The sequence below is a fragment of the Lynx rufus genome, unplaced genomic scaffold (assembly GCF_022079265.1).
Source record: "Lynx rufus isolate CCGP_SWC_20201006 ecotype Redwood Valley unplaced genomic scaffold, mLynRuf1.p SCAF_9, whole genome shotgun sequence".
Taxonomy (NCBI): domain Eukaryota; kingdom Metazoa; phylum Chordata; class Mammalia; order Carnivora; family Felidae; genus Lynx; species Lynx rufus.
Window position 1 is genome coordinate 56,998,755 of NW_025814897.1, and position 24,233 is coordinate 57,022,987.

At 54.2% G+C, this 24,233-nt stretch overlaps 1 protein-coding gene across 2 annotated transcripts in view; it reads left to right on the plus strand.

Moving 5' to 3' along the window:
• The first annotated feature begins 2,816 nt into the window (after positions 1 to 2,816).
• ARRB1 (arrestin beta 1) overlaps positions 2,817 to 24,233 on the plus strand; it is a 76,198-nt gene continuing 54,781 nt past the window's right edge. For both annotated transcript variants that reach the window (XM_047071816.1, XM_047071817.1), the window contains exon 1: positions 2,817 to 2,952. Coding sequence is in view for 1 of the 2 variants with exons in the window: in XM_047071817.1 (XP_046927773.1) it covers positions 2,933 to 2,952 (20 nt within the window). In the remaining variant the exon portion in view is untranslated. The remainder of the gene's footprint in view (positions 2,953 to 24,233) is intronic.

A 24,233-nucleotide genomic window follows, 5' to 3' on the forward strand; every position in this document is an offset into this window, starting at 1 on the left:
GTAAGGGGGTGCCCTGCCTCTGCTTGTCTGGATCGAGACATCTCCAGCCAACAGCCAGAGTGACCTTTAAAGGTGTGAGCAGTTACCGTTTCTCCCCTCCTAAGTCCTCCACTGGCTCCCCAAATTCCTCAGCCCAACCACAAGCCCTGTATGATCTGCCCCACTGCGTCCCTGTTCACCAAAACCCAGGCACCCTCACCTTGTTCCTGGGCTTCAGAAAGGCCCAGCTAAGGACCGCCCATCACTGGGTCCTTACCTGCAGGTTTCACCCAGAGGTCAAGAGCCCATTTCTAAGTACCCTTGCCCCCATCACACTGTTTCATTTCCTTCATGATACTTATTACTGCCTGAAATCAGATCGTTTATATTTATAGAGGTCTCAACATATCACTTTTACAATTTTGTTCATTTTAATTATACTAGGGATATAGTATTCCTAGTATATAGTATAGAGTATATATACTCTCTATATATACACCCCTTCACTCCTCTTCCCCCATCCTAGACCCCTCACTTGAATGACAGCTCTGTTTGTCCTACTGATCACTGATTTGTGAGTTCCTAGAGCCATGCATGGCACATTTGACACAGAATTATTGAATGAAGAGTCATTCGAAGGTCAACTTCTAACTCTGCTACATACTAGCCTCCCTTGGGGGGGGGCGGGTGCTGGAGAAGGGGAGGTCAGAGGCCAAGGTCCGCGGGAGGCTATGGATTGGGGCAACCTTCTTAGCTTCTCCAAGCATCAGTTTGCTTATTTATAAAACAGGGAAAATAATTTATCTCCTAGAATTGTGAGTACCAAGTAGTGCCAGGCACACCATTACCTCCTTCATGAAGTTTCTGGGCTAGTGGGGATGCACTTGAAATCCTGTGTATTGACCGCTCAGTCTACCAGTCTGTTCACTGTACCCAGAACATTGGGACCGTGCTTTACAAAATGGGCTGAGAAGAGCTGTGTTGGGGCCGGGGTTACCTGGTACCGTCTGACGCATCTTCCTGGACTGTTTGTTTTACTTGGAAGTGATTTACAACATTATGCTTTGTAGTAAACTAAACACAAATTATTTATGGAATCAAATGAAGAATTTGTCTGAATTTTAAAATCCAGGTGCTTTGGTCATCACCACAAGGAGCGCCATTGAAGATTATACAGTTGGGTTGCCCCTGTGTTTTCTAGGTGGGGAAACTGATGCAGAGAGTGGCAGGATCTGGTCTCTCCATCCCAGTTACGGTCCTCTCCAGCTCACACAATGAGCCTCCTGTCATCACACAGGACTCTCAGGTGCCCCTCTCAAGATCCCTGGCCTCAGGAGAAACAGCAGGTGGCTTCCTCTCCTTCCCCTGTGGGAGTGAGTCTGAGGCCCAGTGGCCAAGGCCAAGAGGAAAGTCTTGGGCCTTAATCCACACTCTTTTAATTCCTAACATTGCCCAGACCCTGGACCACCCTGTCTGCCCATCAGCACACCCCTTCTCAACCACCCCTCTATCTGGACATAATTACAGTAATTATACTGGGATATCTTTACCCACCTATATATGACCAGCATAGGTAACTACTTCTGAGCATAATTACTGGAGATGTTTACAGACCCACAATCACAGAAGAGTAAATGATAGCTTCCTTTCCTCCCAATAGTATGCCAATATTAGGACTCTGTCTGGTCCAATTAGCCAAATCCCAGCACTGAGCGGGGTGGGAAAGACTTCACACTCTCCCACTGAGCATAGAGCAGGAAGAGGTCTCTGACAAAGCAGAATCCCAGCCAGGGTTTTCCAGGACACCAAGAAGTCTGCAGAGGGATAAGCTAACATCTACTGGGCACCTACAGAGCGTCAGGCACTCAGGGGAGGCCAGCAAACACCTGTGAACAATTGTGCAAGCTGGTATCTCACTCTCTGCCTTTGGAGCCCTTTTGAAGAGGGCTCGTGTCCAGTGTCACCCATAAACAGGCCATGAAGCTTGGTAGGGGCCTTTCCATTGTGCTAACCCGGCAAGGTCAGACTCCCAGTCCACAGCAGGCCAGCTCTAGGCTTCTTTCTTATCTCCTGTTGCTCACTTCTTCCTCTTCCTGGGCAGCCACTGCCACCACCCCTGCTGGCCTCCGGTCCCCTCCCACCCTCATCAGTTCCCCAGCGTTGACTGCTGCCTCCTCCTGCCCCCTGGGCCCCTTCTTCCGGTCCCTGTTGGGTTGTTGGGTGTTATCTCTCCAGAAGGGCGGGGAGTTGGGGTGGTGGAGGGTGGAGCATAGCGCTAAGGTCGTTCCAGGCACCCGGGGTCTCCGACAGGCCCCCACCCCCACCCTACCAGGGGCGCCGCAGGGAGGGAGCTCGGCCTTGGGGTGGGCCGACCTTGGGCTTCCACCTTCCCGCACACACAAAGGCTGCCCCCGGCGTGCACGGGGGAGCGCTCCTGCACATAGACACAACTGCACAAAGACGTGCACACCGTTCCATCACACAAACACACTCCCTAATCGGCCGGCGCACACGGTCGTGCACACGCACCGGCACACTAGCGTGTCTACACGCGCACGTATAGACACCCCAGCGTGCGCCCTCACGTACACCACACACACACACACACACACACACACACACACACACACATAGCTGGGCGCACGGCCGTGCGGACCCCCAATGCCGACCTCGGGGCCCTGACGCGCCAGCCGCCCTGCCCTGGCGCGCGACGCAGGCACACGCAGACACACGCGCAGGCACACGCACCCTCCCGCACTGTTCCACGCCCCTGGCCGCGGCCCGGGCGCTGTGCGGCGCGGCGGGCGGGCCCGGGGCGGGGGCGGCGGCGGCCGGGAGAGCGGAGGAGGCGGAGCAGGGAGCCGGGAGCCGGCTGGCCCGCGCTCCTCCTGCCGGCCGGGGATTTTCCAGCCTGGGCGCTGTCGCCTCGGACCTCCTGCAGCCGCGGCGGACCATGGGCGACAAAGGGACGCGGTGAGTGCGGGCGGCGGCCCGGCCCGGTGCGCCTGGGGGGCGACCTGGGCGAGGGCACGGGCGGGGGTTCCTGTGGGTCACCCCGGGGAGCGCTGACGCCTGGCCCCTCGGCAGGCAGCTCTCCCGTGCCCGAGGTCTCCTGTGCGGTCGCTGGCGGGGCGGTGGGGCGGTGGGGCGGTGGGGCCGTGGGGCCGTGGGCGGGGGTACCGAGAGGCGAGGACCCGGGGCCGCCCTATCTGGCTCGCGGCTTCTCGCCACGGACACACACTCACACACACTCACTCGCTGCCGACACCCAGCAGTGGCCAGCAGACGCAGAGACACAAGGGGGCAGGTTGGCACACAATGGCACACGCGCTCACATGGACACACGGACACACTCATCCGCGGGCACACTCACGCAGGCACACACACTGACATTCACTGCCACACACCGATCGCGTACAGTGACACACTGTCACGCTCACTGGTACCCACTTGTGAACACATTCTTACTGACAGTCAGGTTGGCACATACAGGTCACGCGCCAACACATATCAATTCTACGCCTTCATCCTGGCACACGCATGTTGGCCTACACTGATACACGCATACACTGTCCCTTGCACTCACTGTAATGAACACTCTCACTGAGGCGCACCCTCACGGACACGGACACTTGTGCTGGCACATGTCTCCCCAACACAGTGTTTGCAAGACCACCCCAGCACCGACCCCCACAGAGACATCAGGCTAATGCCTCCACAGACTGGTACCCCCGGGTCACAAGCCAGCAGGCCCTGGGGCTGCTGACACACACACTCCAGTCCCCACGTGGCAAGAAGTGGCACACACACATCACACGGGGTGGCAGGCCCCCCGGAGCCTGGGAAAAATGCATCCTGTCCACTCTGTTTCCTTTCCCTCTGACCTCTGGAGGCCTGGGGTGGCTGGCCAGGATCTCTTTCAGGCTGGGGTGGGAAGAGAGGTTCCTATCTTTGTAGGAGCTTGCCCTGGCTCAGAAAGGGAGAGGCTTTGCCTCTGAAATGGAAAACTGGGACCAAAAGGGGGAGGAGGCTGGGGTAGGGCAGCCCCTGGAGACAGCCCCTCTAGACCAAGACCAGCCCTGATCAGGCACCCAGGTTTGTCACCCCATCTATATCCCTTCACTCTGTCCACTCCCTTAAGTGCTAGTAGAAGCTTCTCCCTCATCTCCCCCCCTTACCCCTCTTACACCCCCCTTTTTCATCTTTTTGTTTCTTTACCTTCTATCCTTGTACCCCACTTCTCCCTCTTCTCTTCCCTCTCTCCACCCTCCCGGTCTCCTTGCCTGCAATAATCATTTATTGAGTGTCTGCCGTGTACTAGGCATAGTGCGGGGATCAAAGATGTGCACGACCTATTCCTACCCCAAAGGAGCAAATAGACTAGGAAGAAATGACCCCAGTGGTCATCACGTTTTGTTACCGCGACCAAGCAATTTCACACTGACTGTCATCTGGCCCTCTTTCTCGACGGCATGAGAAAGATCCTCCAGGGATTATTTCCATGTTTCAGAAGAAGAAACTGAGGCTTGGAAGTAATTTAGAAACTGCTTCCTAGCCATCCTCCTGACGGCTCTTCAAAGAGGTTAATTTTCTTCTTCCTGTTTTCCAGAAGAGGAACCAGAGTGTTAGAGGTTACCTGACTTGCTTAAGGCCGAGAGGCACCGGAAGCAAGGCAGAGGCTGGAGTCTACTTGGTCCATTTCTCTGTGGCCTGCCCTTGGGCCTTGCCAAGCCCTTCATGGGGTAAAGGCCAGAGTGGGGTGCCCTGCTGTATGTGTGGAGGCCCAGGCTGGTGGGGGAGGCTGCAGGAGATAGAGAGGTGTCTGCATTCACCTTGATGACTAGTCCTCATTGCAGCTGGCTGGCCGGCGCTGTGGCCCAGGTCTCTGTCCTCGGCAGGAGGATGTGTGCCTCTGTCTTCTGTGTCCACGTCCCCCAAAGCCAAGATCTTCCTCACCATTGAGGTTAGACTTTTCTCCCCGTGAGGGTTAGCAGCCCTGGGTCTTCTCCTTTATTCCTTGTATGCTGCTTCGCCATCAGGGTGACTCAGCCCCTCTTGGGCCCTGGTTTGCCTCTCTGTGATTAGAGGAGGAGTGTCATTGCTCCCCTGCTGGCGTAGGTTGTCAGCGGGATGGGGACACCAGGAGCAGCCAGGTACCTGTTGGAGACCTTATCTTTGGGGTCAGGACCTTTTCCATGACTCCCTCTGCTTGCCTCTAACTCACTGGGGGGACCTCGGGCAATTGTCTTCACCCTTCTGGACCTTAGTTTTCCTATCTGTAAATTGGAGCTGTCAATACTCAAAAAAATGTCAAGGCTCTTTTGAGTTTATGGAATTTGCTGGGCAGGGGAAGAGGTGCTGTCTGAAGCCTGGAGTCCAGGCTTGGCTAAACTCCACTCAGTGAATGGTGGCCCTGCTCCCTCCACCCCCTCCTCCCTCTCCCCCTCTCCCCAGTAGCCCCAGGAAGCCTCCCTCCCACTTTCAGACAGGTTTCTTGAGTCGTTTGGAAGAGAAGGGCAAACTCAGTAATGGGCTGTGCCTTGCCTTGTTCCATAGGCCATGGGCTTTTACTTTGTCTCTGACCTAGAAGAAGAAATTGCAAATACCCAGGACTCTATCTAGATCAGGAGTCATGGCATCCGTCTCTGTATCTGGGCTCACTCCCCATATGAAAGTGACAAAATTAGTCAGAAACTGTCACTGCCCCCTAGGAACTCCCAGGGTCAAGGAGACTCTCATCTGCCTGGATGGGATTAGATACAAGGCAGATGTATGATGACTGCTCCAACAAGGTGCTCTGGGAGCAATCGTACATCCATTCAACAAATGTTGACTGAGTGTCAGGGGCTGGGGCTTCAGACAGAAATGGCCCCACTCTGTCCCCAAGGGACGTAGAGCAGAGCAGGTGATTATAATGCAGGGTGACATGTGCTGTGGCAGGCCTAAGGAGGAGTCCCCACGCCAGTCCCAGCAGGGGGCATGGTGAGGGAAGCTTTCCCGGGAACCAGGTGGCTTTGGAGCTACTGAACTTCACCTGGAAGGCCGAGGAGGCCCAGGTGGTGGCACTGGGGATGTCATTCCTGGCTGAGGGCAGAACGTGCGAAGCCTGGGAGGCATGAAGCAACGTGTACAGCCTGCGGGTTGGGCTGGCGATGATGGGTGAGCCTTAGAGATAAACACTGACTAGTCAGCCACAGCCTTGAATGTCAAGCTAAGGAGAGAGGATTTTCTTCTGAAGCGCGTGGTGATTCAGAGGGGGTTGTGAGGGGAGGGATGGGAGCAGATTTCCCTTCCAGAGGGATGTGGCAGGGGGTGGATGGCAGAAACAGGGAAACCCGTGAGGAGGCTGAGGAGGAGCCTGGAAGAGGGAGGGATTTGAGCTAAGGTTGTGGAGAGGAAGCAGCTGAGAAATATGAATAAGGAGGTGGTGTCCATTAGCCTGACTGCTTGGGTGTCTGATATGTCAGGAGACCTACATGCACGGTCTCGTTTGGATCTCCCAGGGTTCCTGCTGCTGTAGGGACTGTTGTTCCCTTTCACAGATGAGGAAAGAGACTAGGATGGATTAAGTAATCTGTCCCTTGCCGTGCAGCCGACAAGCTTCTGAACCCAGCCCCGTCTGTTCGCAGAGCCCTCTGCTGCACCGTGCTTTCACACAGGGGGAGAGGGCTTGTCTGGCCCACGGTTGGCCTCCCCGCCTCCCCGGCAGCTCCATTCTCAAGTCGTGCATCCCTTCTGGTTCTTGCTGTTTCTCCTAACTCAACTGGCAACAGGATCAATCAGAGTTGGGCAACAGGTGGGACTTCCTGAGCCACAATGCAATGGAATGGAATTCTCTTTCCTACAGATGTTTATGAAGTTTTCTTCGCTGGAAGGGGAGGAGGGTGGGTGTGATGGGGACACGTAATCACCAGCTCTCTGAACTTCGGCTGTCATCTCTCTTGGCGGTTAAGCTCTGTGTGACCTATCTTGGCTGGAAGATGGGGAAGTCCTGTGGCTTTGGCCAGGGATGCTTCTGGGGCTGCTGGGAGTGGGAGGGTTGAGCCTGACTTACCATCTCTGGGCCCTGATTCTAGGCTGGCTTCTGGGCTTCTCCACCGTCCAAGTTTGGGCATCCTTGCCCGAGACTGAAGCTTTCCATTGCCATTGGTTCAGGGGGCTTATTACCCCTGGGGGCTGTGACAGTGGAAAAACAGCAAGGGTGAGGGGGTGGGGGGCTGGGGGGGAGTCAACACAACCCAAGTGGCCCCCTGGCCTCGGCCAAGCCATCTTCTGCTGCTTTCGCAGTGACCTTGCTGGGCCATCTATCACTCTGAGGCCTGCAGGGAGGGGGCAGCTTGGCAGGGAGCCAGACTGGAAGTTGAGGAAGACACCTTCTGCATGGATGGGTCAGGCTCCTGGGGTAGGGATGGAGGAGGGAGCTGGGGATTTGAAAGTCTTGGGTTTAGAAGTGGTGCAGGGAAGACGTATGGTGTGTGAAGAGAGGAGAATTAGGGATAGCTGGGGCCTTGGAGAGCACTGATGTCTGAGGGGGCAGAGGGGACGGACCTTGGGAGAGACTCGTGGGAGTTGGCTAGAAGGCAGTGGCTGGTGACTTGGGGACAGGGCTTTGGATGGGGTGAAGGCAAAGCTGGGCCACTGGGGCACAGGGGCACAGCAGAGGGGAGGACTCTGCTATTCTTCATGCTTGGAGCTGGGGTGGGCCTCTTGGAGGAAAGCCCTGGGCCCCGGGTGTTGGGAACCAGAGATGTGGGAACCTGGGGGCTCAGGCTCAGCTGGGAGTGGGAGGGACATTGCAGAAATGTGAGCTGGTCACAGGGGAAGCTGTCCGTGCTGGCTCCTGGCATCTGATTCGGGCTGGGGGTCTTGGGGAAGCCTTCCCGGAGGAAGTGCACTCTGAGCAGGTCCTGGGGCATGGGGAAGGCCAGGCGATCTAGACAGAAAGTGCAGACCATGGGTGCAGGTGCAGTAGTGTATGGGGGTGTGGCCGCTAAGGGTCTTGGCAGCCCTGGTGAGTAGGCCTTGGGTGCTAGGGTGGGTGAGTTTCGTGGCACTCTCTCACACATTTATTCATACCCCAGGTGTTTTTATTCCCCAGTTGGTGAGCTCCTTGTGGTTTGGGGCTATTTCTATTTTCTGTTTGCTGGCCCATTTTCCACCCCTGGATCTGATTCATTGGAGATGCCTGGCAAGGATTTGTTGACTGGACTGAACTCCTTCCTCCCTTCTTGCCTCTACTCTCAGCCCAGGGGCATCCTAAGGGCTAATATTAGGTCTTTTCCATTAGAGAATTCTAAGGATGAAAGCCATGTTTCCCACATTAGACTAGGTTGGGGGGGTGGGGGAGGAACAGTTTCCTCCATCCGATTGTGAAGTCCTTAGGGAAGGGGATGTACCATCCCTATCAGAATGGGGTTCCTGGGAGTGAAGCCGGTTTCTCCCCCATGAGACAGGCTTCTGCAGGAGGAAGCCCTGTCTCCCACGGAGGATGGGGCGGGTCTCCAGTGTGAGCCCTGGGATTAGAATAGATATTATCTCTGATGGTTTCAGGCACCCTCTCTCTTTCCTGTGTGCAGGATTCATCCTGCCCCAGGAATGGCTTGAGTCCTAGTAGGGGGGTGTACAACAGTGGGGGGGGTGGGGCAGGACAGGGTGGCTGCTTTTGAGAGGGGAACAAAGGAGTCTGTTGTCCCAGCCCCCTCCCTCCCTCCCCAAGGGGCCCTGGCAGGGTCATCTCTCTGGAGACGTCTCCTCCTTTCTGGGACTGGCCCCATCTTTAGCCCACTTTAGAGGAACTGCTTGTTCCTTCCCAGGAGACCTGGTGCCAGATGAGGCCAGGCTCCAGGGACTGGACCAGACAGGTCCTGGTGTTCTGTGTGACTGAAGTCACGACAGCGACTGAGTCTCTGCCTAGGGCTGGGCTGGGCCTGGCATCTGATTCCAAGGGACCCCCTCGTACCTGGAGAGGGATCTGTCTGTTGGTCTAAAGAGCGTGGAGCAAGGTGGGGTGCTGTGGCTGATGTCAGGCCAGTAGGAGACACGCTCCTCACTCAGGGTCTGAGCGTTCAGTCACAGGACAGGGTGCAGCCTCTCTCTCCAGAGCGTATGCAGAGGTCCAGAAACTGAATGGATACAGACCTGGATGAGACTGAAGATCTCTCCCATAGTGGCCATGGGCCTCTGGCCCCACAGCGGGTCCTCCTGGTTGTTTTGCACCTTTACCCACCCCCATCTTCCAGTACCATTAGTGGGCAGGCACGGGGTGGGGGCAGGAGTGGGGAGAGGACAGCTGGGATGGACCATCTCAGGAGGGTCCCAGAGGTATGCTCTAATGCTTAATCATTGCTGTGTGACCTTGGGCACTACGTTCACCCTCTCTGGATCTTGATATCCCTTGGAAGTCAAATCAGCCATGATGGGCAAGGAGGTAACTCTCCTTGAGTTACTCCTTTCCTGTGTTCTGCTAGTGAGTGTAGGGGTGACCTTTCTTCCAGGGGGTGCCAGAAGTGGGGGATTGGGCAAAGCTCACGCCTCTGTCATAGGCCAGTGAGACTGAGACTTCAGGGGAGTTGGGCCTGGGTGGCTGTGGGTTGTGCCTTCAGCCTGGTTAGCATAGATTGATTAGCATAATAGTGGGTAGCCTTTAGGAAGAACCAGGGTTCCTGGGTTCAAGTGTCCACCCCGCCCTGCCACTTACTAGCTCTGTGGCTTCCCCTATTATTTAACCCTTTCTTTGCTGTAGCAGAATGGGGTGCTCTGCACAATGGGGTGGTGATAGTGCCTGCACCAGGTTGTCTGGTGGATTAAATGAATTAAAATAGCTCAGAGACAAGTCTCCTGATGCAAGGGCAGTGTTATTTGAGGTTAGCTCTTAGCTGACCTCTCACCGGGTCTGCCTCCAGGGCTGTGAACTCCCCCAGGGAGGGACCCTGTTTGACTCATGCTGGAGGCCTCAAAGGTCTCAGCACAAGCCTGTTTTGTCATTGGCCCTTAGTACACAGGTGGTGACCTGACCCAACACAGTGCCCTTCCTGTCTGTCCTTCAAGGCCTGGATCATATATGGCCTCCTCCTTCAGGAAGTCCTCACCGATTTCCAAGTGCCTTGTGACCTTTTTTTTTTTTTTTTTTTTGCCATTCTCTCTCTCTCTCTCTCTCTCTCTCTCTCTCTCTCTCTCATTCTTGGCATTGATCCCCTCCCTCCCACCCCCCATGGGTCCTGTTTATTTACACACTTGTGATGTCCTCTGTGTGAGACCAAGGACACCTGCCCTGTGTCTGTTGTCCCTGTTCCTGTGCAGACCTGGCATGGCACCGAGCTCCATAAATATTTGCTCAGTGAAGGAGGCCGAATGTAGGTATTTCACTGGGAAAAGATATACTTGGGGGTGGGGGTGGGCAGTGTGGTTGATGAGGACAATGGGACATCTTTGCTGGTTTTGAAATGTCTAAAAGTGACTTTGTGTGTTTGTGACTCAAAGGGCGGAGGTCAATGGATGAGCAGCTTTACCTTGCTAGGTGAATGTGCTTTCTGGTAACCAGAGCTATCTGGCACGGGGATCGGTGGCTCATTCCAGCCTTCCTGCTTTTGCTTCTGCTGCTTTCCCCATTTAGAATGCCATCCTCGCTTCTCACGGCTTGTCCAAATCCTGCTTCCTCAATAAGTGCCCTGGCCATGAAGCCATCCCTTCCTGGCCCCCAGAGTGTGGCATCCGTTCATCATTCCCATCCTCAGACATTTCCTGAGCCTTCCTGGGTCTGGACTGTGGCATGGGTGAGTACGGAGTCTCTCTTTAGGATGGACATCTAGATCTAGCTACAGTATATCCAGTGTGGTTTGACCTGGCCTGAGGCAGGGACCATGGCTTCTGATGACCCACCAGTGATCAAGGAGCTCTTTATGCAGCTGGAGAGATCTACCCATTGGCTTCCCACTGGGCAAGTACTCAGAACCCACCTAATTACTGGGGACAAGCTTCTGGGCACTGGATCCAGCAGGCTGTGGTCATAATCAGCTAATTAAACCACCCAAGAATTGCTCGTTGGCCCTGAGGAGGGGAAGGAAGGAAGGGGGGGTAGTGAGGCTCAGAAGAGCGTGAGAAGGCGAGGGATGCTGTGAAGGAGGCTTCAGACACTGGGCCTGCAAGGAGAGCTGCGAAAAGAAAGCAGGAGGTGGGGAGAGAGGGTGGGGGAACAGGGAGAGAGGCAGACACACAGACAGATGAGAGAGAGTGCTATCTGGGGACAGCACCCAAGTGAGATAAATCAAGGACAGGGGCTCTGACCTTGGATACAGGGACCCCACTTCTTCACCATCCCTCTGATACCATGGATAAGCTGCTTTCCCTCTTTGGGCCTCAGTTTCTCCATGTGTCAAGCAGGAAGGAGAAAGGGCTTTGGCCTAGGAGGTCTGTAGGGTGCTTTCCTTCTCGGTTCTGCAGCTAGAACAGCAGAGAGCATAGAGGGCAGGCTGTGCTCTGTGCTTGATAGCTTGGCCGCTTGCAGCCCTGTCTTCTAGAAGGGGCAGGCAGTGTGTGGGTGTCATCCAGCCTGAGATTGAGTGCCTGTAGCTTCATCAGGATGGAAGACTATTGGCAACAGGAAAGCCCTCGGCCTCTGTCATGCTCTTGTCCCTGTCCTCATGACTGTCCTGTGGTTCCCAAACTAGTGTCCTCAGCAAGTGACCAGTGAAGGCTGCACAGTGTCTCTCAACAGCCTAGGCCTTTCCCAAATAGCATCCCCCAAAGGTAGAGCCATGGGGTCGAGTCACACAGACTCGGCTTTGCTGTCCAGCAATATCGCACGCTAGCTCCGTGACTGTGGGTAAGGGTCTTAAACTCTCTGGGCTTCAGTGTTCTCTTTTGTGAGATAGGTGTGATAATATCATCTATTGCATGTGGTTGCCGTGGCTGAGAGGGTCAGGATTCGATGAAGTCGGTGCTATCATTCAAGACCAGGAGTGGATCTCTGCTGTCCTCTGTGCTCCCCTCTCTCCCGCATCCCCTCCCTTCTCCTGTCCTGAACAGCGCTGTGCACACAGCTGACTATGCGGAGGTGGGGGGTTGCACTGGGCCCGAGAAGAAGTTCAGATGACTTCACGAAAGGGAAGTGAGATTGCCTGGGGCCAGGGAGGGGCAGAGCAGCGTGGTGCTGGGGCAGCCTGAGCGTCCCCACCTTTTGGCCCCTCGCTCTTGCAGATTCTGTAGGAGGAAGCAGGGAGAATTTGGGGGACACGAAGCCGGGGGCAGGGGTGGGCCTCGTGGAGAGCCCCAGGCCTCTCTCCCTTACCCCATGCGCCCAGGTGCAGCTGTGGAGTCTAGAGCCAGGTTTTCTAGCAGGGAAGCCAGCAGGCCACTGTTTCACACATTCAGACAACAACACCCCTAGCGGGGGTGCCTGCTTGGAGCTGAGGCGCTTGGAAAGCAGCGCCTGCCTAGGAGGTCTGCTGAGGTCTGGAGGAGAGACAGCAAAGGAGGGAAGAAAGCCGCCTCCCCCTCCCCCAGCCTCTCCCTGCAACGCTGGGCTATGACAGACAAGCTAGGGCCTCTGACTCCAAGGAAGCTGGTTACATAACACAGCCCAACTCCCCGCTTCCTTCTTTCATTCCTCCCCAGAGGGGCCCAGGAGGAGGCAGGCGCTGCTTGGCTCAGGATTCCTGGGCCTGAGAGGTCAATGTGACCATCCCCTGCCTGGCTGGGTGGTACGTGCCTGCCCACACCATTTCGGGAGGAGGGCCGTGAGTTCGGCCTTAGTGTGGGCCGTGGCCACTGAGGTTGGCTCTGTGTATCACCACCGCCCCCCCCCCACATTCCTGGGAGCAAAGCCACAAAGGGGAGAAGCCTCATTAGAGGAATAGGCCGTGTCCTGAGATAATTTGCGTGTGAAGTGCCCCCAGAGGGGACCTGGCCTCTCTGCAGCCAGAAGAACAAATAGCATTTTTCGGTCTGCTCCACTGGGTTCCACAGACATTTCTTGAGCACTTGACCTCCACTCAAGGCATGTCCCCAAGCCGCCTGGCCCACCCCAGTGGCCTGCCTGCCTCTCCTGGTGGGAGGCTGATTTAGGGAGCAGCTCTGCTCCTGTCTCCCACCTAAGACCCTTTCTCAGAAGCTGGGGCCTAGCCCTCCTGGGTTTGGGGTGGCAGAGAACTTCATGATAGAGAACACCATGGGGGTTCCTCTGGGCTGGGCCTTTTCAGGCTTGGCTTATTTCTTTCACCCCCCCCCCCCCCCCCCGCCTCCCAAGGAGGTACCTGTGGACAAATTCTGAGTATCTGCCACATCGCAGGCCCTGAGCCGGGTACCAGAGGCATGAGGATGAAACATGCAAGTCTCAGCACTGGTGCAGCTCCTGTCTTCTAGGGGAGAGGAAATAGATCATCACAGCACACTGTAAGAAGGGGGTGACATGGATTAGTTTCTATCGGGGGCAAAGCGAGCCCGGTGGTCAAGGGTCAGAGGCAGCTCCTCGGAAGGGGGGCACTGGAGCAGGCTTTGGATGGTGAGGTGGAAGTGAGCCAGAGGCGTATCTTGATGGCGGTTTTCAGCCAGGACTGACTTCCTTCATCAGATACGCGAGAACCCTCTATGTACCAGGCACAGTGTCAGACACTCACTTCCTCTGCTGTCGGTTAGGGGTGTCCTGGGGCTGCAGACTGCTTGAGGACACAAAATCTCGGGTGAAAGTCCACCTTCTGTTACGTGGCATCACTGTGAGTGGGCCTGGACAGAAGAAACGGGACGGACATAGGAGGAGACACCAGGTCCAGCCACGAGAGTCTGCCCAGGTCTCTTCTGGTGGAGGGCCACTGGAGCAAAGGCTTTCCTCCGGTGGAGGAAACCCGGCAGAGAGGGTCTGATGACTTCCCAGATAAGCGGTGGCCGTGAAATAGGAAACCGTGTCGTCGTCGTCTGAGAAACAGCTCTAGGCTCTGGGGCTGTGGGGTGGCGGTGGAGGTGGGGACACCTCTGAGCTCTGAGTGACGGCTGTTTCTGGGAACACTGAGGCCAGAAGCCCAGTGGCTGCCTGGTGGAGAGAAGCAGTGGGCTGGGGGTTCTCACCTCCCCTCTACCAATAGCTTTGGGTCTCACCTCTCCTCTACCAAGAGCTTTGTGCAAAGCTCCAATAGCTTTTCAGCCTCTGGGCATAAAGTTTCCATTCTTTCTCTGTTGTATCTGTGCTAATGAAAGCAGCTAGCACATTAGCAGGATGATTTTATTATGGGTCTTTATTGCCCCAGGGCTGTGGAAGAAACCTGGAAGCATTTTTAAGCTCAGTAATGAGAACTTTTTCTTTGCAAGGGATTTTTTTTTTTTAATATCCTAAAAATGACAAAGATGATCACATGGCATAATGGAGTGGTTAATATGCACATATTCATTTCTCATTTAGAGGGCTGACTTCAGCAGCAAGGCACTCAGTATGCACACTTGAAACAATCTGGTCATCTCTGATGTTCACTATTTTGCAGTCAGTTTTGCCCTCCTGCTCCCCCAGAAGAGGTAAAGTTTTTTGGTAAGGAAAACTTTCAGGGGCGCCTGGGTGGCTCAGTCGGTTAAGCGTCTGACTCCTGGTTTTGGTGCAGGTCACGATCTCACACTTCGTGGGATCGAGCCCCATGTCCGGACTCTGCCCTGGGAGTGCGGAACCTGCTTGGGATTCTCTCTCTCCCTCTCTCTCTGTCCCTTCCCTGCTTGAGCATTCTCTCTCTCTCTCTCTCTCTCTCTCTCTCAAAATAAACATCAAAAATAAATAAAAATAAAAAAAGAACTTTCAAACAAAGAACGATGACTCAGTCTCAGATTGAGTCCTGTCCCAGGCCACACAGCAACCTGGCTCCCTCAAGCCTCAGTTTCTGTTGGAGTGTTTGGGGACAGGGGTGTGCCAAGCTCCATGGAGAAGAGAAACACCAACCCTAACCTTCAGGACACCCAACCAGATGCTGACAGATACGTGCCCCTATCACTAAAGTGCCTTTCTTCTCCCCATTCCACTGCCACTGGCCCAGGCCAAGCCCCCCTTCTGGCCTGGACTGTTACACTGCTGTCCCTTTGCTCAGTCTAGACGCCCCCCAAACCCTCCTCTTATTCTGAAATTCATATCTGACTCTGTTTCCCCCCCCCACCCCCCGGTTTAAAAACTGGCCAGTTTTGGGGTGCTCAGTCAGTTAAACGTCCGACTTCAGCTCAGGTCATGATCTCAAAGCTTGTTAGTTTGAGCCCCACATCGGGCTTTCTGCTCTCAGCGCAGAGCCTCCTTCGGATCCTCTGTCTCCCTCTCTATCTGCCCCTTCCCTGCTCACACACACACTCTCTCTCTCAAAAATAAATAAACATAAAAAAACAACAACTGGGGAGCACCTGGGTGGCTCAGTCGGTTAAGGGTCCAACTCTTGATTTCGGCTTAGGTCATGATCTCAGGTTTGTGAGTTCGAGCCCCACGTCAGGCTCCCCACTGGCAGTGCAGAGCCTGCTTAAGACTCTGTCTCCCTCTCTCTGCCCCTCCCCTGCTCGCTCTCTACCTCTCTTTCGCAAAATAAATAAATAAATAAATAAATAAATAAATAAATAAATAAAACATTAAAAAAAAAAAAAACCTGGGGGCGCCTGGGTGGCTCAGTCGGTTAAGCGTCCACCTTCGGCTCAGGTCACGATCTCGCGGTCCGTGAGTTAGAGCCCCGCGTCGGGCTCTGTGCTGACAGCTCAGAGCCTGGAGCCTGTTCTAGATTCTGTGTCTCCCTCTCTCTCTGACCCTCCCCCGTTCATGCTCTGTCTCTGTCTCAAAAATAAATAAATGTTAAAAAAAAAATTAAAAACAAACAAACCTGGCTAGTTTCTCCCGATTTCCTGTAGGATGGTCCACATTCGTGGGGTGCAGGGTGGGGTGCATTGGGGACCTTTCATGATCTATGCCAAACTTCCTTCCAGTGCTCCTGTCTCAGCTCTCCCCACCACACAGCAAACATTCTGGCTGCACTGACTTTTTTTTGGATGTTCCTCCACAGTCTTCACACTTTATCCACACTGTGCCTTTGTTCAAGCTGGTCTCTGTCTGGAATACCTTCTTCCTCTGACGATATCTCCCTTATATTTTCAGGTTGAACCTAACCTCAGTGCAGTTCAGTTGATCTGTTGTACCGAGCACCTACTGCATGCTTAGGCACGACTCCTTCCCTTGACTTGGTGCTCCCTGCCCAGGCAATTAGTGCCCTCTTCCGTGCTCCCTTGCACCTTGTACGAATCCATGATGGCTCATTGCATCATCATGGTTAGCTGCTGACATGTCAGTTTCCCATGTTAGAGCGCAGACAAGTGTTTGGTACCTCTGGGACCCCCAGCTCCTGATAGGGCTGGCCCAGCCAGGTGAGGCCTAGGTTTGTAGAAGTGAATTGAAGCAAGAATACAAGCACCACATGCATATTTGCACACACACGCACGCCCATGTGTGTACGCACATGTGCACACACATACACACACTTGTGATACACGTGGCTGTTGTACTCAAATAAGTTAGGGCCAGAATTAGGTGGGGGTGTGAGTCACTTAAGATTCCCTGGAGGGAGGTGCCTGGGTGGCTCAGTCAGTTCAGCGTCCGACTTCGGCTCAGGTATGATCTTGTGGTTCATGAGTTTGAGCCCCACATTGGGCTCTGTGCTGACAGCTCAGAGGCTGGAGCCTGCTTCGGATTCTGTGTCTTCTTCTCTCTCTGCCCCTCCCCTGCTTGTGTTCTTGTCTCTCTCAAAAAATAAATAAAAATATTTTTTAAAAAATTAAAAAAAAAATTCCCTGGAGGAAGTGAGCCCTGAGCTGCTGACCCAAAAGAGAAGCACTCTTTCCCTCTTCTCACTTCCTTCCTGGCCCTGCTGCTGAAAGAAAACAGCTGACACTGGCTATGAAAAGGGAAATATATGTATTTTGAATTGGGGGTTGGGATCTCCTAGCCTGAAGGTGATTAAATCAGGCGCGTGCTTCCCTCCCTTCCTGCCCTGCCCTCCCTCCGCCTCTCCCTCCCTCCCCTTAGTCCCTCCCCTTCCTCCCTCCTTTCCTTTCCTGTCTCCTTTATCTCCTCCCTCCGGTCTCTCCCCCCCATTCCTCCCCTCTCTCCCCCCTTCCTCCCCTCCCTGCCTACTCCCTCCCCTCCCTCCCTCTCTCCCTCCCTTCCTTCCACACACATTTTCTGAGCCTCTAGGACATGCCAAATACTGGGGGCTACAAAATTGATTAAATAAAACATATCTTTATATTTTTCTGTCTTCTTAATGTTCATGCTGGAACAAACCTGCCCTTTCTGATAAATGTCTCAATGGATCAGAGTTCAAGTCTTGGCGTGTCACTGATAGCTCTGTAACCCTGGGCAAGTCAGGTCACTTTTCTGAGCCTCAGTTGTCTTATGTATACCATGGAGATGATAATACCTTCCTCCTAAGATTGCAGTTGATAATGTGCGTGAGGTGCTAAGCAGGTGCCTTTGATAGTTCCTCATTGAGTGAGAGCCACTCTCCAACTGGAAGCTTCCCGGGGGCAGTGACCACGTCCAGTGTGTCCTCAGTGGCCAGCACAGGGCCAGGCACACAGTAACAGTACATCAGAGTGATCTGTTATCCCAGTTTTCCTGGGACTGTCTCAGTCCCACATCTTGGGAAACTCCTTGGTCCTGGGTGAATGGGGACAGTGGGTCGCCCTACACTACATTCTCCATGAGGGTTTGTAGAATGGATAGAGGAGTGAATGAATCATGAAGGAAGGACCGAGTTAGGACTAGGGCAGGCAAGAGCAAGCACTGGGCAGCTGGCTTGTCAGGTGAGAGGTGGTCCTGTGAAGGGACTAGAAGGCCTGGCAGGTGCAAAGTGGGAGGTGGGCATGGCGCCCTCTGCTGCGTGGCAGCATGAAGGAAGACACAGGTCCTGAGCCTGTGAGGCTATTGCTTTCAAGCAGGTCTCAGGCTTCCAGGGCCTATGCACTCTTCCTCTGACACAGCCAGAGAGGAGAAGGCAATCGCCAATCCACTTTTGCTAGAAAGGCCTGTGAGAAGCCACCAGCTGCTCCTCTGCTTTGGAAGCGGGAGGCCTCATGTTCCTCACTCAGCCCACTGTGTTCCAGCCTGTCTGCCTTCTGAGCTAGCCACTCCAGACTGCGAAGAGACTGCGCAGAGGTCTGGGCTGGGGGATGGGAGAGCAGGACTGCAGCCCCATTCTCAGGTCCTGGCCCAGAGACCGAGCTAGGCCTCAGTGCCCCACCTGTTCCCTGGGGATCAGCCCTTCCTCCCAGGGTGTCTGTGAGTTGTGACTTGTGGAAGGCCCCTTGGCACGTCTAGCACAGCGTAGGTCCAGTGAGTGCCATTTGTTGTCCCTTTTTGTAAGTAGGAACAATAAAACTGGCTCTGTATACCTCCCAGGGCTGATGTGGGGGCCAAATGAGATGTGGGATGCGGGAATACTTGATAATCAGTGTTGTATCCTTTGAATATTTGGGGATGGGGCTCTTGCCAAGGCTGTTCCTGCTGGCCTGGGCTTCCAGGCACAGGTGGGGGATGACCCTGCCCACCCAGGCATAGAAGATCCTCCTGGGGATGTGCTCCAGGATCACAAAGAAAGCCAGCGGTGCTATCCGTGTGAGCGTACGTACTCTGTGGGTTGGCCCTGTGCTCGGATGATCTCCGCTTCTTCTGAAACCATGGCAAGAGGGAGACAGACAGACAGACGTGGCCCAATTGCAGGGAGGGTTTAGTAGCAGCAGGACGCGTGACAAGAAGAAGGAATGTCCTCCGGAGCCTCCTCTGTCTGCTGGGCTGGAGGCAGGGCCTTTGTGAAGGCGGGTGGTGTTCGGATCGCCTCTGGGCCCTTCCTCCAGCCCAGAGGCGGGTTCACCATGAGGCTGGTGCAGCTTCAGCTTCGGGCCCTTTGTGCTCCAGGGCCCGTTCCAAGGCCTAGCGCTGTCCACGTGCTTGGACGCTTTGTGAAAGGCGCCAAAGGAAGACATTTTTGTACTCTTCTCCTTCTCCTTCTCCTTTTTTAAGAGGGCTTCCAAATTACATGAGCTCATCCAAGCCTGGATCTGCCCCTGCTCGGGCCAGGTGGTCCTTTGTGCCAGGATATGGGTGCCGCGTCCCTACGTGTGCTCAGAGCAGTCTCACCCCACGCGTGTGGACCTGGTCATTAGTTAGAGTCCTCACTGCTGAGGCAGGACCTGAAAGTCCCCCCGGGGGGAGCTGGTTCTGGGACAGGCCCAGCTGCGGATCCTACTTGCTATGTAAAGAAGAGCCTGGAAAGGTCCTTCTGCCCTCAGTCTTCCTCATCTGCAACATGGACACAATACCTACCTGAAAAGGCTGTGGAAAGGTTTAAACAATGTACCCCAGATGAAACAGCCTGGTACAGCCCCAGGCTTGTCACGCGGGAGCTCAGTAAATGGTGGTGGAAGCCGGATGGAGATGGGCAGGGGTGCGGTGGGGAGGGTTGGGGCGCTGGGGGTGGAGTCGGGGGCATTGGGGTGGAGCCAGTCCACTGCCTGTCACATTCACCTGCACCCTGCTGTGCCTCTTGCTGGGTGCTGGGGACACGAGCTGCTGGGGCGGGGTGGTGGTGGTCAGATGAGCTAAGACGTTGGAAAGTGTTTATAAGCTGTGAAATACAGTTCCCTGGGAAGGAACAGTTGTAAACTGAGTGGCCTTTTTGTGGGAGAGGTCAGAATGGAAGTCTGCTCCTGGGGGGGGTGGGGGAGGGGGGTTGGGTAGGAGGTAACCAGCCTGACTGGTTTTGTTGGAAAGCTCTGCTGCCCTGGCAGGCAAACTGACCTTGCTGGCTTAGGAAGGAAACCCGGCCAGCAGGGTGCGCTGTTTCCCACGTCCTCCACCCTTGCGCCGAGGTGGGGAGAGGTGAAGGGAGCTTACTGGTGATTGCCTCCTCCCTCCCAACTTCGGTGCCCCCTTCAGAGAGGGAGGAGCAGTGGGGGTGGGGAGAAAAGAACATAGGCTTTGGTGTAAGGCCAGGTTTCAAACACTACCACTGCTGCTTATGTCTGTGTCCTTGCGACGGTTGTGTAATCTTGCTGCACCTCGGTTTTCTCATCTTTAAAATGGGTGTGATAATATTCTCTCCCCCTGCCCGGATTGTTGGAAGGCCTAAATGAGATAATGTAGGGCTTAGCACAGTGCCTGGCACATAGTATCGTGCTCACTAAATACTGATTATCCCTCTCTCTTGCCCCATGACCCTCATCAACCTGTCTTGCATTCTATTCCTTTACCCATGTGTGCACACCCTCAGTTGGATTGGGCTCCCTGGGAGAGAAGGTCATGTTTTATTCACCCATCATTACACCCCCAGCCCTGACACAGTGTCTTCAAGACTCCTTGAACTGCTTGGCGACAAGCTCCATTGGCTCAAGGAGAAGAGCGTGAAGTTTTAGCCAGAAACTCACTTATTGCACACCTACTACGTGTTCCTGCTGGAGGCATACTGGGTGGTCTCTTCCCCTCAGAGCTTGAATGGCCACTTGTAATTTGCTATCACCCTCTGTTACAGTGACTTTCTTTTCTTTCCTTCTGGTCCCAGGACCTGGGGGATTCACATACACTTTTGTTGAATGAATGGCTGCCTCCCTCCCCCCCCCCCCCCCACTATTCTGAAAGCAGGCTTGGTGTCCCTTCCAGCCCAGCCACTTTCTAGCTGGGGCAAGTCACCCTGCCTCTTTCAGCTTCAGTTTCCTCCCCTTTAAAATGGGGAGGGGCGCCTGGGTGGCACAATCGGTTGAGCGTCTGACTCTTGGTTTCGGCTCAGGTCATGATGTCACCGTTCTGAGTTTGAGCCCCACGTCAGGCTCTGTGCTTGGGATCCTTTCTCTCCTCTCTCTGCCCCTCCCCTTCCCCCTCTCTTTCTTGCAATAAATAAATAAACCTAAAAAATAAATAAATAAAATGGAGAAAACAGTGGTACCAAATAATCAGGGGCTCAACTGTGCCTAGGACAAGGTAAGCACCCAATAATGGCAGCTGCTGCTTTTCAAATGATCTCCAGGGGTCTTCCTCTTCTGGCTGGGAGAATATTCCATTCCTGCAGACCCTCTCTGCTGGCCTCACAAAGGATTTGGAGCTCTGCGCAAACTGTTTATGTTTCCCCGGCAGAGTTTATTACCCAGCCGGGCCTACTGCAATTAATTACAGGCAGAGCAAATAACTTGTCCCTGGGAGGCTGGGCTTGGCATAAACATTTACATCCAGCCAGGGGCCAGCTCAGGGGCTTGGCTCTTTCCTCCAGCCTTTAGAACACAGAGAGATCAGGGGATCAGGGCCCAGAGGTGTGGGATGGGGTGGGGTGCCAGAGAGAAACAGCTTTCCTTCAACTGCTTTTCCTGGACCGTTCCTTAGCCCTTGAGGTGCTGGGCGAATGCTTTCTCTTTTCATCCTCCTCATTACCCACAAGCCGACTCCCTGTTTGCAGATGGAGAAATCGAGGCTCAGCGAAATGAAGCAGTCTGTTTAAAGCCACACAGCTCACAGGGGAGGCAGGAGCTGAAGGTTCACGTGGCAGCTGTGTAGAAAAACAGACTGGAAAAGAGAGGCCAGAAGTTGGGAAATCACCAAGGGATTGTTTGTTCGTGCGTTCACTCATTCATGCACTCGTTCATTCACTACATAGTTGTCAGGCCCCTGTCCTGTGTGAAGGGGGCCTAAGGAGGCGGTGGTGACTATGAGTCACTGGGCTGAGTCCAGATTGTCTCCACATTGAACGCCAGAGACTCCCTCAGGATGGTCCCATTAACAGGCAAATGTGTGGCAGAGGCGGTTTCTTGGAGGGCCAGGCAGGAGATGGCCTCTCTGGGTGTCTACTGTTCATAGCCACACCGTCTTACACAGAGAGGTGGCCTGAGGGGAAGTTGTCAAAAGGAAGGGCTGTCTGAAGTCAACTCACTCCTCCCAACCTAGAATCTGGAATTCTAGATTTCCAAGCCCCTACCTCTGTGCAGAGAAGGCTCAGACGAGGTTTGGCTCAAAGTTACAGCAGGGACCCATAGTGGGCATTCCTGGCAAAGGACTTTTTCTAGTGCATTTATGTCTGAGAGGTGAAATGACAGATCGGCAGGGCAGACCCTCATGGCTGTCCTGATCCACAGCTCCTCCCCACTCCTTGCTGTGAGTCCTGCGTTTTCTGGAGGCCCGTCCAGCTCAGCAAGTCCTGCTCTGCTCGACAGTCTCACTGTGAAGCACTCTAGAACATTCTGCTAGGGGCCATCTTCCTTCTCTCCAGGGTAGAAAGCTAAGACCCAGGGAGGAAGGAGCAGGGTCCTCCTGCCCCTATACTCATTTTGGACCTGGTGTGCCCGGATCCTGGGACCTCTGGGCTGGGCAGGAACCCATCCCTACAGCTTCAGGCCCTGGTGGACCCTGGGGCCTAGCCTGAACCATCCACTCTGGGTGGTCAGCTCCTGGCCCAGAGCCTGGCATGTACCTGGCACTGATGCCCAGGAAAAGTGTGACTTGCAGGGTGAGTGAGTGGCTGGTGGGAGACAAGGAAACTCTAGGGAAGAACACCTAGTTTGGCAGGCCGGGGCTTCCAATGCAAAGCACCGCTCTACCATGTATGAACATCAGTGTTGCTTCTAGAAGCGAGATGGAACAATAGTCCTCACCCGCAGAGTCATGGTGGGGCCAAAAGGCAGCAGAAAGTGGAAACAGATGGTCCAAATATGCATCAGTGGATGAAGGGCTAAACCACCTGTGGTCTTTCCAAACCATAGAATAGTATTGAGTCATAAAAAGGAATCATATACTGATACACGCTACAACATGGACAAGCCCTGAAAACATTGTTCTAAGCGAAAGAAGCCGGTCGCAAAGGTCACGTTTGTATGAATCCATTTATATGAAATGTCCAGAACAGATCCATCTGTAGACACAGAAAGCCGACCTCGGTAGTTGCCAGGGGAGGGGGGGAGAGGAGGATGAGGAGAAGAAACTACTTATGGGTGAAGCATTTTACTGTGGAGGGACGGAAATGTTTTGGAAATAGAGGAGGAAGTTTTGCATGCTGTGAATGCACTAAATGCCACTAATTGTTCACTTTGGCATGGTACATTTTATGTTATGTGAATTTCACCTCAAGGAATTATATTTTTTTAGTTGCTAAGAAGACAAGGCAGCATCGGTTAGGAGGGGATGCTGGAGGTGAGACAGGGGTGTGGGGGCGAGACTACTGCAGAAAGGGTGGTGTGGGATTGAACGCCGTGACAGGTGCAGGTGTCCAGTGGGAAGCAGTATGGCGGACCGGTTAGGACCAAGGGTTCTAGAATAAGACTGACAGGATTCAAAGCTATGTGGCCTTGGGCAGGTTGTTTAACCCCTCTTTGTTTCATTTTCTCATCTGTGAGATGGGAATAATGAGGTTCGTATTATGGGGATCTTCATCTTTTATTATGGAAATTGTAAAATTTTCCGGAGCATTAAATGAGTTAATATTTGTAAAGTGCTTAGAATAGCACTTGGCACAAAGTAAGTACTGCGTGCATGCTAGCTCCTGTTATTATGGCCCATTCACATTTTTACCTATGTGCTCGTTACTGAGCACCAGGCCTAGGCTGTTCTCTGAGGCTGGGGCCGTGAGCCGGACCCAGGGCCTGTTTTCTGGAGCGCCGTCTCGTCTTGGTGCAGGAATCAAGCCTCCTCCCACGCTGCTTGTAGCTCCAGCTGTTAATGAAATCACCTCACCTCCTGCTTTTCAGAGCTGCCTGAGTGGGCACTGTTTCCCCTATAGGACCTGGCAGGCCTCCTTCATGGCTTTTGAAAACACCCAGGTCTTGGGGGCTGGTGCCTTGGGCTCTCGGGAACCTTAGTAAGGCTATTGTTTGCCTGCTTGTCATGGAAGAAGTCAGGGGGCTGCGCTCTGGGGTTCTCAGTGTTTTCTAACCTCCAAACCTCTGAGCCTGTGTTTGGGATGGGTCTGAGGTGTCACATCTGTCGCGATTTTATTTATAAAAAGCGGACGGTCTTTTTTGGGCTGGCACTCTGGACAACCAAAGTAGGGCGTTGCAGTGGGAGTCGGGGTCCCTCCTGAGCCCCAGCCTTCAAGCTTCTGCTTCCTTTTGGGCCTGACCAGCCCCTGTCAGCCTCCCCGGCCCCACCAGCAGACATTCAGGCTCCGAGTCTCATGGACTGAAACAATCCGATTCCAGCCGCTGCCCCCCACCACTGCACCCCGCTCTGGCAAGCCCTCCACATTGGCACCCCTCCCAGGGCCATCCTAAGTCTGTCGCTCGGGCACAGG